This window comes from Corapipo altera, unplaced genomic scaffold, assembly GCF_003945725.1.
Source record: "Corapipo altera isolate COAL_440 unplaced genomic scaffold, ASM394572v1 53, whole genome shotgun sequence".
Lineage (NCBI taxonomy): Eukaryota > Metazoa > Chordata > Aves > Passeriformes > Pipridae > Corapipo > Corapipo altera.
The window spans coordinates 4,201,673-4,221,647 of NW_020884900.1; the positions used below are offsets into that span (position 1 = coordinate 4,201,673).

Below are 19,975 nucleotides of genomic sequence, written 5' to 3' on the forward strand. Positions count from 1 at the left end.
AGCTTGTTTTCCTAACTGCTAATTTCACAGAATCTTCAGTTCTGGTTAAGCCCTTGGGTCAAAACTAATGTTATTATTACAAGCAACAGACACAAAGCCTTTATTTTATCTGATAATGCAGAATGGAGACTTACAGGGAAGACTAGAAAAACAAGCAAATGTATTTTATAAAGGGCATGTTGAACACGGCTACTAAAAGGAGCTTTGAGAGCATAAGGGCAATAAGTGAACAGAACAGTTTGCTTAATTAGTCAATAATGAAAAAAAGCTCATTAGGGAAGTTTAACACACTAACAGAGAAGTTTAGAGAAGATAGCAACCCAGTTCTTTTCCTGAAGTGATTTTATGCTGTATAAGTTCTACAGATTCATTATGTTTCAGATTTATTCTTTATTTACTTTTGAAGATATTCTCATAGGCCAAAACATTCTTTTTGACCTTGAACTCTGTGCTTTTGTTGTTAGATTTGTCATGCACTCGAACCAGATCAGAATAATGCAATAAGGACAGACAGCGAAGAAAACTGTGCTGTGAATAATACATGTTAATTATATGGAAAAGGGGCCTGTGAGAGTTACTGGGTTGAAGATGGACAAAATTGCTTTTCTTCTTTAGGGAGAGGTCAGGCAAAGCAGTATTTATACATGCAGGCAAATTAATTGGCATTTGCTGAGCTCTGTGCTGCTGCAGCTAAACTGATTCCTCAGCCTGACCTACATAATTTCAAATTTGCTTGGGTATTTCCTCATTCAGCCACAGGACAAGCATAGCAAGTGCTGCACTGCAGAAATGGATCTTAGAAAATCATACAACCCCACATGAAATAAATTTGTCACAAGCAAATTAAAACATCGTAAAAGATAGTTGCAGCACAAAATTAATCAGTCAAATAAGAAATTGCTAGATTAAAACTCATATAATGTAGTCAGAGTGGTACAATAATTTAAATGTGCTGCCAATGGCAATTAGTAAGAAGCTAATAAGCAGCTAAGTTACAGGACACTCCATATCAAAGTACTTCACAGCAATAGCTACCACTACATTTACACACTGACAGGCCTCGTTTTCTCTGTCCTCATTTCTCAGTCTCCTAATTTTACTGGTATATTCAAACTAGAAAAAAGCCTATAGTTGTGCTGCCATACTGAAGATACAAGTTTATTTTACAGATTACCTGCTCTCTGAAAATGGTCAAAAAGATACTGCCACAATAGATTCGAGAGCAAAGAAGTCTCATGAAAGCAGAATTTCCTCATAGGGGAAACACACTGCTTTCATTCCCTTTGTGCCACGTGAGTAATACAAATGTCATGTTATGAGATGGAAAAAAATATCACATTTTATTTGTAGATCAGATTCCTGCATCTGTGCAGGACATTGGTGAAGGCAGCAAAATGCTGAGTCAAGAGCCAAAATTTATAATTATATCTAAAATATGGGCCGATCTTACAAATTCTACTGAGTGTGGCTGCAAAAATTTCAGCTCTAGGATTCACTATTTCAGCTTTTTGCCCCTCCTTTTTTTTTTTTTGGTTAAATATAAACAGAAGAGAAAACTTGTCTATCATCTGTGAGAACACAGCTTCCAGTAACTCAAGAAATGAGAAGAGAAATATGGAAATTCATATGTATTAAGTTTTAAGCAGAAGCTATGGGTTTTAGTTGCTTATATATTACAAAGGCAAGTTATGCAAGAGTAAGAATAAGTTTGTGAAAATAACTGGATTAATTAACAAAAAAAGAGAAAAGGGCTTTTGCTTAGAGTAAGAGTGTAAAGCAATGAATGCTTATGTACTATACACAAAAGTGAACTTATTTTTAAAAGGGTAGGTTTAAAAATAGAAAAAGCCTACACTCAGTGTACTTATTGCTGAAAACAGAAGGGTTAGAAGTGCCCAGGGCAAACACACCTCTAAAATTTGGCCACACTGAAGAGCTTCAGCAGGTACAATGCAACCCCATCACTAAGTGGTCTGAGCTACATTACCACTAAACCTTAGAACTCACTGATTATATTTCATAACTGCAGAAAAGGTAAGCTGCCTCATGGTAGTCCTATGAAACTGTCTGTTCCCAATGCACATCTCCTTGGGAAGAATTAAGTCAGACAAATCACACTGTCATACTTGACTTTGTAAAACAAAGCCCACCCACACAAAGAAAGAAACAGGTACACAGTGGAGCCTTTTTGTTTCTTGCTTGATATTCTGTTCCCTCTCTGCCTCCTCCCTGTTCTGCACTGGTGCTCCTGAGAGTGTCTCTGGCTTTCAACCAGATTCCGTGTTGATAAAGGCTGCTTCTGTTTTTTGAAAACTAATGGCAGCAGTTATTAGGCAACATAACTGAGAACAACTTCCCCATCTCTGAGTAAAGAGGCTTGTACACCAAATACTGAGGTATCAATTTAGTATCTGTAACACCTTCCTGCAAGACTACTGAAAACTTGTTACTCCATGTACCTAACGGTACCTTTTAAAAAGGTTAGTCGAGCTCTGGACTCTGTCACATTTGCAAGATTTGCACTCAGAAACAGTCACAACACACATATGAAATTTAAGAACAGATTCTAGAAAAATTCTCTACAGTTTTGGGGGTCAACTGTTTCTCCACAACCCTTTATATATATTTATAATGTCTTCCAGTAACAGTTCCTCTTCCTTGTACCAACCAAAGGCTAGAAAGGGAATCAGATACAAATAACTGCCATCTCACTGAGTAGTTTTCATGTTACCTTCTACCCATTACCAGTTATCCAGCCCAATGCTTGTTCTGAAATATTATATCCACTACCAAGATAACCAAACCAAAGCACACACTAAAAATACCATTTGGGACTCAGGAGAAAGAAAAAACTCTCAAGTCCTAAAATCGTAAACAAAAATTTACAACAACCATTAATTTATTCACAGGTTTTTCAGAGACATTAAGGAGTTAATTTTCACACAGTCTAAGTACAACTTCAAAAATTACTTAAGACATATAGGAGTCTAAATATTATTAAATATCCACAGTTGCCAAAATTCCTCTAACAATACTGCACATTTTCTTTACTTTTTCCTTTTGCGTACGAGATTTGCATTCTTACACAGCAGAAGCATTGTTTTACATTCAAATACTGGTGCAGCTGCTACTACCTAAGGCTTGAGATTTATGGATAATAACAGGAGCGCAAAATAAATGAGTACATTTGGATGCGTAACAAACAGAAGCTGCATCAGTCAATCAACCTGCTGGACAACTGATACAAATTTACAGATAAATGTAAAATAAAATAAAATTCTTCAGTCAGCCTAGCTTCTTCTTCAGAAAAACACTGCATTTCACAGTACTGACATGGATAATGTAGTACTTTTCTCTTTGATCAAAGCATACAATAGAAATTTGTTTTTTTAAGCAAACATGCATTAAAGCAGAAAAAAATAGTCCTTCTTCTGCATTGTTATCAATAAAAATGTAGCAACCATATCAATCAGCTTGTGCAACAAGAAAAAAAAGGTATGTATCAGTGTCAGAATCTCAGCACATCCCACTCTGCACACAAAACATCCACACTTCATCTACACAGTCACTGTTGTACTGGGTACACACTGCTGCTTCCCAGTCACTCCACTTATTCTGACATCTAATTTTTGCAGTGTAAATACCACACTCTGTACAAATGAAAACAGCTCTGTGTATAACCTTTTTTCATGAACAAAAGAGACCAAAATAAAGAACCATAGCAGTTCCACTCCAAACCTGACTTCATGCTGTTCCTTTTCAGTCTTTATCAATCAAAACCACTGAAATAAAAATAATAGTATACAGGAGAGCTATGAATTGAATTCTTGATTGTAAATGTGTGCCAAAAGCCATCCTTATCTGAACACAGCTCTCATTAACAACTCTGGCAGAAAGTGGCATTTTGAGTTTAACATGCACGAGGGATGAGCAGGGCACCCTATGGTCAGCATCTAGGGATGAACATTCCTACTGCATTGATCAAAGCAGCTGTGTCTATTCTAATTTTTTTTTTCACTACTACCTTTTTATGGCCAGCAATTTAAGACACTCAGCAATCTTTCAGAACATCCCAAAGTCCCTCTTCAGCAATCTGTGTGACCCCGGAGCCAGATTCTGACCATGAGCCCAAGTCAGCAATTACAGACAGGGCTCTGCAGACCTGAATGCCAAGTTTGTTCACATCCATCACTTTGAGAATGACTTTCCATCTGCTGCTCCTGGCCTCCTACCCCTACCCCTACTCCTCCATCGTCACAATTAAACCCCCACAAAACTCATCTTAAAATGTCGTACTTTTCTTGTATTCCCCCTGATTTGGTTTTGTCTTTTTTTGAGCCAACCATGTGCTGCTTAAATGTTTATCTACTCCTACCACATATAATCTGCTGGTAAGGGATTTTTCATGAAGAATAAAATAGGATGCACTTAGGCAGTAATATTAATTCGTTCTCTGATCTCATATTTTTCTAAACTCTCTTCTCCTCAAGAATCTTTTAGTTAATGCCTAGCACACAGCTACTTTTACTGCTTTTTAAACTTTACTATGTCTCTTGGCAATATTGTTTCCTTTGCTGCTGCTCGTTCTTTCGCTCAGGCCATCTGCCATCCTGCTCTCCAAACTACTTGTCAGCTTCAATATCTGTAGGCACTGAAGGATACTAGAGGTATGAACTAATTTCATATTTTTCTTCCTATACTTTGGGTTAAGGAGAGCACTATACTGTAATGAGAAACTGATTACGAAGAAAAAGCAAAAGCTCATAGTAAACGTGTGTGTGTGTATATATATATATATAAATAATTTTGTTGTCATCTTTCTTTTCTTTTTTAGTTTTCTCTTACAGTAACTTTGTTAATGGGAGGTGGGGGGAAATATTGTCATCCTTTATATACTGAATTCTGGCACTCAGTTTCGTGATGCTTCCAAGTCACTGAGTTCAGCTAAGCATGTCAGGATGTTTTGCCAACACAGCAGGGTTGATGTCCCTGCACTCAGTGCAGATCTGCCCTAGCAGATACTGAATAATTTCCCTCTATTAAGAATCAGACAGACATTGAGCAACTATGACTTTGAGTCTCCCTCAGGTTACCTTATTGAAGCTTCCTAAATAGTCAGAATTGCTAATATCCTCTACATATCGCCTTATAACATCTAAATTTGGTTTTTGCTTAATTTTCCATATTCTAATTAACGTCTGATGGAGCAGGAAAGTACACCTCTCCCATTAACTACAGAGGGAAGTTAAGGTTAGCTTAATTCATACATCTGCAGGGTGGTATGAAAAATCAGGTAGAGCCTAGCTGCTTTCACAACAACTTTTGGTATGAGGTGTCTGACTGATGCAGGGTTGAGGAAAGGAGAAGTCCTGGAGGGAGAAATAGGTTATTCTGAATGTACCATCAAAGGCACAGAAAGCTCATAAAACAAGAGCCAACTGAGATAGGTCATGATCTCCCCAAGCAGATGCATCTGTATATTTAGGAACTACCATTGTAGGTGTTGACACCTTAAGAAAGTGTCCTTATCACTACCCCAACTGGGCCAAACTTGTTATCTTTCTACTTACAAACCCATGTAGTAACATTCCCCTTAGAATTACAGAATCATAAAATCATTTAGGTTGGAAAAGACCTTTAAGATCACACAGTTAACCCAGTACTGCCAAGTCTGCCACTAAACTATGTCCCCAAGTGCCAACCTACATGTTTTTTAAATGCCTTCAGGGATGGTGACTCCATCACTTCCCTGGAAACCCTGCTCCAACGCTTGACAACCCTTCTGGTGCAGAAATTATTCCTAATATCCAACCTAAATCTCCCCTATTGCAACCTCCTTTCAGGGAGTTGTAGAAAACCCCCCTGACTTCCCTTTCTCCAGGCTAAACAATCCCTTTTGCCTCAGCCACTTGTGCCCCAGACCTTTCACCAGCTTTGTTGCCCTTCTCTGGACACACTCCAGCAGCTCCATGTCCTTCTTGTAATGAGGGGCCCAAAACACATAATTGATTCCAAGTTCTGAAAACTCTCCTGCGTGCAGGATACAGCGACATTATTGTGAGACAATGGTTTTGTTTTTTTCATGTGGTATTTTCTTTTGTATTTAAGGAATAAATTCTAAAAACAAATGCATGTGTTATAACTCCATTACTGTATGAAAGCTATGCTGTGCTCAACTAAACACAAATTCAAATTAGAGTTACTGATGACTGCGAAGTCAACAGCTATAAGAAACTCAAAATTGATGAAACTGGTATTAGGTGTGATCCATCAATTTCCCTTATTTTCCCTCAGTGCAAAAACGTACCATATTGAAAAATGATGGTCTCCCAGAAAATATTTGCCTTTTTCCATTTATCAGTTTGCTGCCTGACACATTATTCCTGTTTTCTATTTAATAAATTGTGATTTCACTCTTCCGTGTGAATAAACTGAGCAGTCAGGATCTAACAGAACACTTCAGAAGAGCTGACACAGTTTGTAGCATGAAGTTTCAGCACGTGTGCTCAGCCACAGAAAAGTCAGTTTTGAACTACTACAGCCAGATAGAGACATGCAAGGATAGGCTTTATCTTATATTAGTCTTTCTTGATGGTTCTCTGACAACAAGAATCAGTGTGTGTCACATATTTGATACACAAAAAGGTACCGGTTAAAATAAACCTCATCCTCTCCTTTTGTACAGGCATTTACATTCTTCCTTTTACAGTAACTTCTACTCTCTTGGGATGCTCCTTCTTCATAAGCTTAAATCTATCCTACTTTGGACAAACAAGACAGCACTAATTTGCTAAAGCAGGTCAATTAAATACAGATTTCAACAGCTTCAGGCACACAGAAAGTAAAAACTTTGTCAAAAACCCTACTACTACCACGTAAAGAGCCATAGGGGTGAAGAGTCATCTGGATGATTCAGCCAGCTGTCCTTGCTCCATGTGGCACCTGACTTCAGAGTAGCTTCAGTTAATTCCACCCATCACCAAACTACAAGGACTTTGTTATTTTCCAAAGCAAGTTACTGGGCGTAGCCATGTTGTAAAGTCCTGGTGGGAGCCTCCTCTCAATGCAACTGCAGGGCACTGGCTGGATTTTATCCCACAAGCAGCAGTTACCACAGAGCAGCTGCCTGCACTGTAAACCCACACTGTAACTTGCAGAAACTTGTTATGGAGAAATAACCTAAACTAAAAACTAATTTCTGCTGCCACCTGTTTTTAAATTTTGCAGCAAAATTTATAACAATATTGCAGAATTGGACACGATCTTTGATCTGCAATATTCTAGGATATTCGAATAGTCTGTTCTGCCTTCCAAAATAAATTATGAACTTATATTGATTGGCTTTATCTGAAATACATAATTAGCCAAATATTTCCATTTTTCAGTGGATTAAGACATTCACCATTAACACAAAAGACTGAATCAGTTTATCTGAATTTCTTTAGACATGGTGTTTCCAATGCCTATAAAATTAATATTAATTTACTGAGAATAGCAGGACTACATTGGTAAATATCATTTTTACTTGGAGTTGTTCAGACATCAACACATATGGCTTAACCAAGGTTCTTCTGGAACAAGTCATATTTTCTCTAAAAGTGTACGGATAGTATTTTAAGGCTTTTGAAGCTTTTAAGTCTTTGAATATTTACTGAATGCTACAGAAAACCTAACCACGTGGGTTGCTTAAAACTTGGAGACTGATAAAAACATTAAATTAATATGAGATTAATGTGAGACAAACTTTAAAAGACAGCTAGATCAGACTGGAATATTTAAAGTCTTTTAAAAAATTACCATTTAGTTTTATATATATGAAGATATATATACACACACACACATTTATAATTAAAACTGTAATCTCCACAGACCAACAAGCTCCTTCAAAATGACACTATTCCCACTATGAATTCAGTGTACTGAATTGTCTGCCAGATTCAGATGGAGCCACTTGGGGCAGCTCCTTCACCAGCAGAAGCCATGCTCCTACATTGGAGTGGCTCAGCTGCCAGAAAAACTCTTTTCAGAAGGACTCATGAATTCCAGAGTTAAAATGTGGTAGGTCATCTCATCAAGAAAATGCCAAATGTGTGATGTAAACCACAAACTAATGCAAATAATTCAGTTAGATGCTTCAAAACTGCTTAATATCTTTTACAGGAGAATTTTATCTTGAGAAAAAATATGGATCAGTATGTTTTTTCCAGGATCAAGACCTAAGTTAGTATCTTACATTTTGTAAATTCTAGCACCTTCTATAATATAGATGAGCATCAAGGTAAAATTCTTTCTTGTGCTCTCTCTAGGGTAGGGAAATACTGTAAAAATACACTTTTTACTATACTAGAGATTTCAAGCCTACCGGCTACTAGAGCTATCTGGAAAGCAGCAAAAACAGCTTAGTCTTTCTCTTTTTAAAAAAACCCCTACAGCCACAAACTCAAGAAGACTCCGACCCACTCTCTTTTCTCTGCTGTGACCTAGGCATTCATCTGCAAGAGAGGAAAATCAGGTCAAGCAGAGCAAGGACTTGAACCTGTGCTTCACCTGCTATGGACAAATATTCTGTTCTCTGCTAATTTTGGGTCTCTTTCCTGTATCAGATCAGAATGGTTTTCTTTTGAACCTGAACAAGTTTTCCCAATGAAAGCACCGTCAAGACACATAAAAAGCTTCCGTATTGAAAATGCAACCATTTTCAAGAAAAAATCAGTTTTATTAAAACAAAACAAAAATCCAGGCTAAATTTAGATGCTGCCTTTCACAAACAGCCCACACAGTGGATATTTTCTCCTGATAATCATCAGGTATTAACCTCTCTTTGGATCTTCAGAGATAATTAGAACCAACTCCTCTGGAAATAAAATGGAATGTGGACATCTGTTCACTGTAAGCATCTAAAAAGCATTTTGGACACTAATTAAACTGCAAGTTATATTTTTTATTCCGTTATGGGACAAAAGTAAAAATTATACATAAGGAAGAAAGGGAAGCTCAAATGAGACAGATCAGATAGCCTGTGAAAAGCAATTTGTGATTGAGGCAATCGTATGGAAGATGGGAAAGAGAAGATTCACACCTTGGTTTTGGAGAGGGAGTAAAGGCCACATGCAGTGACAATGTGGGAAGAAATCACAGCAAAAGCAAGTGGCAAATGAGTGGTAGCAGAGATTAGCTGAGAATGAAGACTAACTAAGAGAAATACAATTCAGATGCTGAAGTGGAAAAAACAAACAAACCTGATATCTTAGCAGAATATGTAGTACCCTCAAATCTCTTCCTCTTGATGGTAACTCAGCTGAGATGTTAAAATGGTTGGGGAAGACAGAAACAAGATCAAAGAGCAGAACTACTTGTAAAAAGGAAATGGGCAAAGACAAGTAGAGGTTGCTATTACATTCACTCACTTTGTGTTTCAGTTCTGTTTTCCTCATAGGACCATTCAAAGTTTGATTGTCAAACCTGTTAATCAGGCTGTGTACTGAAGTCACACGAGAAACTTTCTGTTTGCCAGGCCTCTTATTAACCTGCAACTATTGACAGTAGCAAACAATTGGACACATTTTTCTCTACACCAAACTGGTACCTGCAGTGAGAGCAAAGAGCCAGGAGCCCTGGGAGCAGGGTGCTCTCTGACAGGGTTGGAAGTGAATCTAGTCCTCCCACTAAAAACAACCTCATCAAGAACTGCCTGTTCTTTGGTTTGTTCCTTGGACAATACTGATCTGTTCTGTCTTTAAGAAACTTTTTTCATGATCAAATTTATCACTGAAGAAAATGAATATATATGCTCATGGTTAGCAATTTCAACTCCTCAATGGTCAATACAAAAATCTCTAGCAAAATAGTAGTCATACATGGCATGAAAGTCAAAAGAGGACAATGTAACCTTGAATGATTCACTAACAAAACATTTACCGGTCCCACTGAGACCAAGATTTTACCACTTGATCTTTCTGATCCAGGAAATAATAGTTTCATAAATTTTTGGGTTTGCACAGTAAAGTTTTAACCAGAAATGGCTATTCCCTGCTGTCAAATGTAAGTGCTATGTTAGGCCTAAGAAATGAGCCTGGAAATACCTTCAGGAGTCTCAGTACTATTTTTATTCCCAGAAAAAAATAATTACTTTGATGCGGTAATCTAACTCATAGTAATGCTGACCCTTAATGTTTTCAATAAGACTGCCATTCTCCTAGGAAGGTATGGATATACACACATTACCCCCAAAGATCTGGCCTTCACAACAACACAGAGCACTCACTACATTAATTTGAACTATACACTTATTACAGATTTTCCTTAAAAAGCAGAGATTGTTCAAATTAGCTGAATCAACACTGGTGAAAGCTCCATGTGAAGCGAAAAGTCTAACAACAATAACTGCCTTAGTAAGCATCCTTCTAGCAGAGCATGGACTTAATGCAAAGAGTGAAGATCAGATAAGAGCACAGAAGCTCTTACAAAGAATTAGTTTTGGGAAAATGATCAGCACACTCGGCAGAAATCCTCTTGGAGGAAACTTCAGTTCTCATGTATGAGCCCCTAAATGTTTTTTTACTCTAAAGACAGTGTGTGTTGGACAGAGCTTTGTGCTTGTAAGAAGCAGTGCAGAATTTGTCTTCCTGCTGCTTATTACTTTCAGTCATATAACTGTACTATGGACAGGACGCATCACACCCCATGTACTGGAGTAGTACCTGCCTACGTACTACTGCATTTTTTACTGCAATCATTTTAATGCAGAACCACTCATAGGAGATGGCAAAATGTCCAGTTCAGATTTAGATTTAACACAGACAGATACATTTGAGGGTATAAGATTAGCTGCCAATATGAGAAATCCCTCTCTTTTCTCCATGTGTTCTTACTAGCTCCTGCAACAGGCTGTGACATCTTTACGAAACCTATATCACACCATCTCAACCAATCATAAAGCATTTAACATCAAAAGTGTGATATAAAGTGAAATAGTATTGCTAAAGTGAAATGTTCTTTGGACAAATGAGTAACTAATTTACAAAGACAAGAACTTGACCAAATGAATGCTTTTCAGCTAAAGAACTGTCAGGTTTTGTGCTATTTTCCTACATGTCATCTCACGATGAGCCATCTTTGCTCATACTTTTCTGCCTGAGCATGAAGAACTATGGTTGTTGCACTGCTGAATTTTCCTCTTAGAAGGTCTGCAAATGTGATCTGACAAGTCAAATGACTGACTGCACCTTGTCCATCCAGGCAAAATCAGAGAAGTCCTTCCAAAAGACAGTGGGAGATTGACACCAACAGTAACATATCGTCAGTATGAAGAGCACATGAGTCAGAAAAGTTAGTTACTTAGGGCATCGGGCTAAGTTAGATGCTTCCAGAGTGTCAAAGAACGTATACTTCAAGCTATATTTATACTTGAAGTCTTCCAGACACAGAATGGCCAACAGCAGATTTAGGAAATCATAATGTGTTTGTAAGAGGAAGGGAAAGGAGAAGTTGATGTTTCAGAGGCTCATCACTTCAGAAGGTGCTTGTTTATTGGAAGCACTGCACCGCCTCTCACTCGGGCTCCGAGGTGTCCCCAAAGCTGTGGTAGAGCCAGCGGGAGAGCAAGACTTACGTAAGACTGTAACCTCTATCCACAGCCATCTGCTGTAGCTGTTGTGTAACAAGCTCTAGCTGAGTATTTCTACCATCATATGGTAAACTTCCTCAAAATACACGTGCAAAAATCACTACACAAAAGCCTTAGAAATTCTTTAACTAGATGCAAGTCCCAAATTTCACAGATGAATGGTAGTTTGGAGAGGCACCTTTCGAACCCCTGTGCATAAGGTGACTTTTAACTTCCTGCTTGATTTTTAGCAACTATGGCTTACAAAAAGATGTGCTGATGAAAACTTCTTGTTGACTGGGATTTGTATTGCTAGATATCTCCATTTTCTTTCCTCCTTGGGATTTATACCGAGACCAAATAAAAGGAATTTTCAATTTCGTTATTACCCTTCCACATACAGGCAGTTTTTGAAGAAGAAGGAAATAAGGGGTTTTGAGGTTAGTAAGGACGTTTTTTTCCCTCTGCTGTCAAAGATACTGCATCTACCTGATCCTAGCTTTCGAAAATTTCAAAAGAGATGCAGTCTTGATAAGCTGAATTCTAGAAGACCACCTATGGCCTAAAACCCATGGCAAAACCAGACATAACTGAATACTTCAAATGAAAAGTTTTGAAAATAAAACACTGTTGACTAACCAGATGCCAATACATTCTTGTCTTCCAGAGAAAGAAGAGATGAACAGAGAAGAATAAGGAATTGATGTTCCTTTAAAACTAATAAAAGGATTTTGGTTGAATTCAGACTGATTTTTTCTGTTTTTCCAAATAAACCTGTATGACTTTTTACTTCAATATTATTTTAGCTATCTTAAGTAAATATAGATATATATATATAAATTTAGTAAAGGCTGACATTTCATTTAAAGTTGAAATATTAGATAGAAATAAATTGTAACCCCCCCAACTGATTTTTCCAGAAGGAATGCCAGGAGGTGTGGGGAGCAGTTGTGCAAAGAGGACAACTAACAGGACCGATAATTCAATGAAAGTAGGGGAAAAAAACCCACCTCTGTTATTGCACACAAAAGTCATAAAAGCAATTCAACTTAATGTTACCTGGAAACAGCTCTAAGACTACTGGGTGTCTTTTTGTTGCCATTTTGATTTGAGAAGAGCAACACAAATTTAGAATTCTGGAACTAATTTAAAATAGTCACCTCCCCATTGGAAACATGAGTATTACCATCAGTCTTATGATTTTTGAAATCTATTTTGCAGTACTGACAGAGAAAAAATAAGTTAGAAAAAGAAAATCACTGAATAACATTTATACTGCACATTCTGCACAAGTCACTGTTAGTTTGTCTGTAGAAACAAATACGACTAGTTGTTTCCTATGAATTTAAATTTTGCTTTTAGGATTATAAGAAACCATATTATCAAAACTGATAGTGATTTTCTTTGCCCACTGCATTAGTGAGAAATTTGTGATTTCAATTAATCTCTCTTGGGCTTTAATGTTTCAATATGTTCTGAGAATGAACACATTCCCACTTCCAGCTATCACTGGCAAACACTTTTACTAATTCTTGGTTAATACTGCACTTCTGATTTTAAGCATTTCGTTCCAGTTCTGCAGAATAAAGCTTAAGTTCCTATTTTAAAGAAAGAAAAAAACCCCCAAAACCAAAAAGCAAAAAAAACCCAACAACAAAACAAATCCAGAAGTTTCATACTATTCACACAAAGTAAAATTTTACAGCTTCAACTCAACTCAAATTTGAAAACACGTCATCATTGACAGATGGTATCCTGAGGTCTCCGCACACTTGATCAAAGTGGAGGGAAAATATGTCCCTTATAGTTCCAGGGATATATTTTCTTTCTTATCTTACCTTGCTGAGTTTTCACATTCCCAAGCCTGTCTTTCATTTGATGCATCTTTTCTCACCTATAGTTAAACTCATTAAAACTTCTGGAATGGCTGTGTTGCTTTTCTCCTTTATTACTATTTTTATTAAAGCAATCTCTTCCTTCCAATCTTTAATGCACCAGGACTAATCTAGATTGATTTGTGATGGATGTGAACTGGAGGAACTCTGATTATACATCCTTATAAAGAGACTGTAGTTAAGAGAATTGTCATATTCACTTGATAGAGCCTAATAGATCTTATACTGACTTGTCATTTTCAGGAAATTCCCTTGACTGTAGTCACCACATCTTTAGCTATTAAAATCTAATTTTACAAGGCAATAAATCACACCTTTTGATTATTTCAGTTTTATAAAAGTTTAATTTCCTAGAGCAATATTAATAATTTTTACTTTGTGAACACACAGGTCATGTGGCACTCTGCCATTAGTCTCATAAGACAGTATAAAATAACAGTCACTACAAAAGAAGCTTGGTCTGCAACCACTCCCTCCATATGCTTTTTCTGAATAAAAGTCTTGAACAGAAGAAATAATTAATGCAGAAGGGCTTAAAAACCTTTCCTTTTTAAGAAAAAGTTAAGTCACAAAATTCAGATTTAGATTTAGATTTCAAAAGTTCTCTCTGGGATTAAACAAGTCCCATGTTAAATCTATGTTTTAGAACAACTTGTCATCCACAAAACTCAGATATTCACCTTTGGGTATCTCTTCCTAACTGGTCCTATCTACATGCCACCTTCAAAGTCTTTACAGTAGTAAAATTCTATTCTTTCCAATGCCTTTTAGAAATCAAAAAAGGAAGAAAAAACAAATTCAAGAGGAATGTTGACAAATTCAGAAAGGTTAAGTAAAGCTGACAAGAAAATTATTCAGGACGTAGAAAAATCAGTAATTCAGTGAGGGATACAGAAGTTTCATTTTATGTATTCCAATTATTTGAAAACAAATTCCACAGGTATTTCACAATTGTGATGCTCTTCATTGTCTATTTAGTAAGAGTCCCTTTGCAGTGTCCAGTGCAGTTAGCACAGACTTCAAATCCAGCTCTGCTTAAAGCAGGAAGCTGAACCACCCAAGCTGTCCTGAGAACTCTACACTTATCTTTCAACTTAAACTATCCGATGATCTTACCTATATAAAACTGGATGGGGGAAATAAAAAATAAAATAAAAATAATAAAAAAAGGCAAAATGCCTAAGATTTTTGTTAGTTTTTTTGAGGGGGAGTTTTTTTTGAGGAAGTGAGTGGGAGTCTTAGGGCTTCAAATATCTTTTTGGATTTTTTTTTTCTTTGGAAACTATCTGGAGTTTTTTTACTTATTTACAGTCCCAATCTTCCAGGAGAGGGGCTTTGATCCTTTGCTACAGGAAAAGGTAATCTAGGATTGAGTAACCACAGATTCCAGACATGACACTTGCAGGTTTCTCTTTGATGAGAATCAAAGAGAAACATGATGTGTGTTGTGCTGTCACAGGTTAAAGGATTAAAAGACTACAGGCTATACATAACTCCATAGGAACAAGACTTCTGACATTTGAAAAAGCCAGTTTAACAGACCCAGAGCACAACATTGTGCAAACTGAGAGGAAAAAAAATATCAATGTAGAAACAAAGCATTTTAACAAAGAACAAAACTGATAAATTTGGGCATAAGATTTGTGTGGAAGCTAAAAAGTCTTGAAATCCTCAGAGCAGGGATGATAAACAAACTCTGTTTCGAGTGGCTAGTTAACCTCGATTAGAAGTGGCTTATAAATGAAGTATGACCAGCTTACAGAAGGAATTACATGATGGAGTTGACTGCAACAGCAGGAGCATGGCCTAGTGACCTATAAGCTTTCCATCCTATTTTCCTTCTTACAGAAAATAATGCATTTATTTTAAGAAAAGACTGAATAATAATAATATATTCCCAGTATTTGATAGGGCATCCCTCTTTACTTATGCTTCTGAGTCAAATGGAACAACCTGAATGTTGATTTGGCAAATATAAAATCAATACTGGACATTATAAAGCTGAAATACACATTTTGCACAGGACAGTATCTGTCACTGCTGTGTTAGGACAAAGCACTTGAAGGCGGAGTTCAGCTATTTGGTAAAATGAGGTAACATGACAAACCCATTTTCAATGCCCTGTTCACTGCTTTGGAATATTAGCACAAAACAGTCAAAGCTTAAAAGGTTACACTTTGCCTCAGTACAAAAACCAATTGAAAGAAATATCTGCAGCCTACATACAACTTACCTTTCAAGACTCGTTGGGCCAGGCAGGTCTAATCCAGAACACTATAAAGGATAGTACATGAGCACATTTGTACAATTTATGTTGTATATAAGCTCTCAACCCTACAGTTACACATGCCTGTAAAATTACTTTTACCTAAAATTATGTTAAAGCTGTACTTATAATCTTGAAAATGTAAGTGTTCTACCACTGCCATTAATTGTATTTATAGAGAAGTTAGCACAAATGAAGAAAGCTGAAGCAACATTCCAAATATATTCCTATCCTTTCCTTCCAGCATGCGACTGCTTTTTCTGTTCTTTTTGTCCCATTATTATATCATCCATAGATGATGGAGAAGATGACAGAGAGAGTTCAGGGCCTTGTCCTGCACAGTATTACCATGGCTGACAGATTCCCTCCTCTTGATAGTGTCTGTGAGCATGGGTTGCATTGCCACGCAGCATTTTTTCCCTCATTAATTTCATTAGATTCCCATGTGTTTATGGCTCCTCCCATGGTTTAAGTAGGCTTCTCCCATATTCCAAGATTAACAAACTTCTCAAACTACTTATGTTTGGATTTTTTTGTTCTTAACATCTTTCTCTTATAGCCAGAAAACCTTGCTAAGAGTGGAGATATTAAGGGAAGTGATGCTTAAAAGTCCACTTGAAGGGCCTGTGCTTGGAGTGTTTTGATGTTGTTCTATGTGTGCTGCACATTTTTTTTTTCTTAGGACTTCAATCCTAACTCTGAGCTCAGGGAAGCTAGCAGGTGGCAGATCTGACTGTAAGAAGCCATAGATGCCAATTCAGGAACTCTGAAACACCATCAGGTAGTTTCAAGAGGTTTCCTGAAAATAGAATCCTAAACACCTTAACCAGTTCATTTAATTAAACTAAATGTACATGATCTAGCATATATTAATCCATATAAAGTACTACATAATTTGTATTCATATCTGTGATGTAAAGTCAAGACCTACCTAATATACATCGAAAATTAGGTAAGAAGCTGGTGTTAAAACCACTGATGTCGCTATGCAAATAATATGTAGATAATAGCTATGCTGAAAAACCTTGGTTTGTTTTAGTAGGTTAATTAAAAAAAAAAACAAAACCCAATGAAAAATCAAAACACTCTGGCGCATGTAACTATTTTATAACAATATTGTTACTATTTTCCAAGTGACTGTGGTCCAAATTCACTTCCCTTTTAATGACAAGGGTATGTTGTGAAAACGCAACCTATGCTATCACAGGCAAGGTAAGATAGAAACATTGCTTCATTATTTCATGCATGCAAACTTCAAATAAGCTAAATGTAAGCAGATGCATCATTAGCAGCACATTAACCACCAGGAACCCCCTAAGCAATCTCATAAAACTTGTTCATAAAGATTGACTGACATCAGTCAGTGGTGTCAGTCTGGCTACGTGGAATCCAAACACAAGAGCACCCATCTCAGTGCTCAGCTTTTAGAAATTAAGCCTTGCATTTAAAAAATTGCTTCTCTATGAAGCCATCTCCAAATTCACCCTTCAGCAGTTCTCTTCCTAATCCAAATACATGTTCAACCACAAAACTAAGTTTTTGCGAATCAACCCCAGAGCCTTTGGAGATGATCATACTGTGCTTGGCTACTGTGTCAAATACTTTTTACACTCCTCAGGTTATGCAAATAGCAAACACCTTGGCCACTGAGTGCTAATCATCAGTGTGGTATTATTTTTTTTTTCTCTCCAGAAGGACGATAAACACATTATTGATTTAACTCTTGAACAAAATGTTATGTTATGTCCAATTGCAGTAGAAAGGTCAATTACCTCCCTTTCGGGTTCAGCATGCTTAGAACACGTGCATATTCACACACATACACAGAGATATATTATGCCAACACACAGAAATGCAACTGAACAGAAGCTCTTCCTCTTTTTAAATATAAGTTAAATTTCAAAACTGACTGGAAAAGTACCTAACTCATTTTAACCTTCTTCATTTATATTGAAAGAGGGTCTTCTTTTGGGCCATGGGTGTGGCCAGTGGATCTACTGCAGCATCAAGGCAAAGTCTCCTGTTCTTACACATCCTAAATAACACAATTTTGAAAGAAAACCTCAATAAAATAATAATAAAAAAAAAAGCTTTTGTTGTCAGAAAGTGCAAAAAGGATGTTTCAGCAGAACTAAAGCTTAGCAGGATCAAGTGGCTGAAAAACGCTATGGAAACACTGCAGTCAGAACCCCACCAGTGTAAGCAACTATTTCCTAAATAAAGAGAAGCAAGTCTGTACAACCAACACAATGCTGCAAAGAAACAACAACACTGTCTGCAGTAGATAAACACTATGGGGCTTTTGGTTTTGTTAATGCAGCTTAATCTGGGAGCCTTTTCTGGGCTTTGTATAGTATCTATATGGACTTCATCTCTACTTTGAGAGACTAAAGCTAGAGCTCCCTGTGAAAACCATGTCAGACAGGTACCACCCTGTCCTATTGTTAATTGATTGCCCTTGCCCCCACTTTTAGGATACAAACTACCTTTTTCCTTGACATATACACATATACAAACTACCTTTTTCCTTGACACATATTGACATGTGCACATAAAACTTGGCAGAGGTAAATCTGCCTATTAACTTTAAGCTCTGCTCTTTATCATTAAAGGTCAAGCAAAAGGGAAAGCTAAACCAAACACAAAGCAAACTATAATGGGAGCTATACAACACAGAGAACTACAAAACAACAGGTGCCTTTGGCAACAGGTTTTCACAGGGAAAAGCACAAGGAAATGAACAGAAAGCACAAAAAAGACTAAAAAAACAAGCATTATTCTTAAAAAAACACAAACAAAACAACTCAAATCAAATTTTAAAGAGCACTCAAAACCAGAAGACTTAATACATTACAGTTTCCAGATATAAGAACAAAACCGAGAGATTGGATATGACCCTTTGTTGTATGTCACTTCATTAAAAAACTTAAGATAAACACTTACTTAGTAAATGGATTCACTTCCAAAAGAATCATCTTGAATAATATTTTTGACATAGTTTTATTAGTCAACACTATTTAGAAAGGGCAACAGTGGAGTCAGAGACATGCAGTTTTTACTCTGACATATATTGATCAGTATAATAGAAATTTACTTGGTCTCCACATTATTACCTGAAAGTACACCTTTACTCTGCAAACACACAGCAAATTTACTTGTCAAAGTGAAACATAATTGAGTATTGTGCACACTGATATAAAGTATTTCCATGGAGATTATAATCTCTGCAGCACCAGACAATATGAATTTATTTTCTTTTGAAGGAACCACCTTGCAGTCTATATTTGTTTTCTTTTTTATATTATGTAATTTTATTTATTCTTGAGTCAAAAGTAGAGAAACATGAATGTTTTTGCTATAAGCAAGGACAGTATTATTCCAAAGCATAAGGAATCAAGTCCTCTGACAGGCTGCCCTGCTGGAGCAGCGTATATTTTATAAGAACAGAGGCTGAATGGTGTGGTTTTGTCCTATCACCAAGAGCAACACCAACAGCTCCAGTGGTCCACAGTATGGACTTTCTGACAACAGGCAAAGGGTCATCTCACATGGCAAGAACAGCCTCTAGCGTGGATTAAAAATATAAGAGAAACATTTGACGTACTTGGATCTGACAAGATTGAGTCGGTTTTCGGCAAAAATTGGTCACAGCGGACTCCCTGGTAGCCCTCTTTGCACCTGAGAAAAAGGGGATAAATGACAAACATACGCATGCGGTAGTAAAAGGTTAATTTTAAGGTACCAAATCAACTGAAATTCTCCCTGCCAACACTGTGAGGGACTCGCATATCTACAGTATGCAAGTTATTTCAACTACTCTGGGAGCAAGGTTATTACTGGCACACAATGGAAGCAGGAGAAATCATTTGTATTTTAAAAAAAATTTCCCTCAAAGCTTTTATTTTAGAAACTATGAAAAGAAACATCATTTTTGCATAACTGTTCTTTTAAATATCAATTCAGTGAAACAATCAAAGAAAAATGTTCCATGAAATAGACATATTTGCAATTAAATTAACTCATTAGTTAACATAAGGCTTTAAAAAGCTTCATACTGTACAAACCATCAGATAAACAACTTATCTTCGGCTGTTTGAAAAAGCAGGGAACAGTTAGTACCCATTAATTTAAATATCAGTTTCTACTGTGCTTAAAAGATAACATGATAAACAACATCAGGCACTGTTTGTAAGCAGGAAGCTTCAGATG

General features: G+C 36.8%; 1 protein-coding gene across 1 annotated transcript in view; it reads right to left on the bottom strand.

Annotated features, from left to right (window-relative positions):
- NRG3 (neuregulin 3) overlaps positions 1-19,975 on the bottom strand; it is a 362,476-nt gene that overhangs the window by 86,474 nt on the left and 256,027 nt on the right. The window contains exon 4 of the mRNA XM_027649690.1: positions 19,371-19,444. Within this exon, the coding sequence (XP_027505491.1) occupies positions 19,371-19,444 (74 nt within the window). The remainder of the gene's footprint in view (positions 1-19,370; positions 19,445-19,975) is intronic.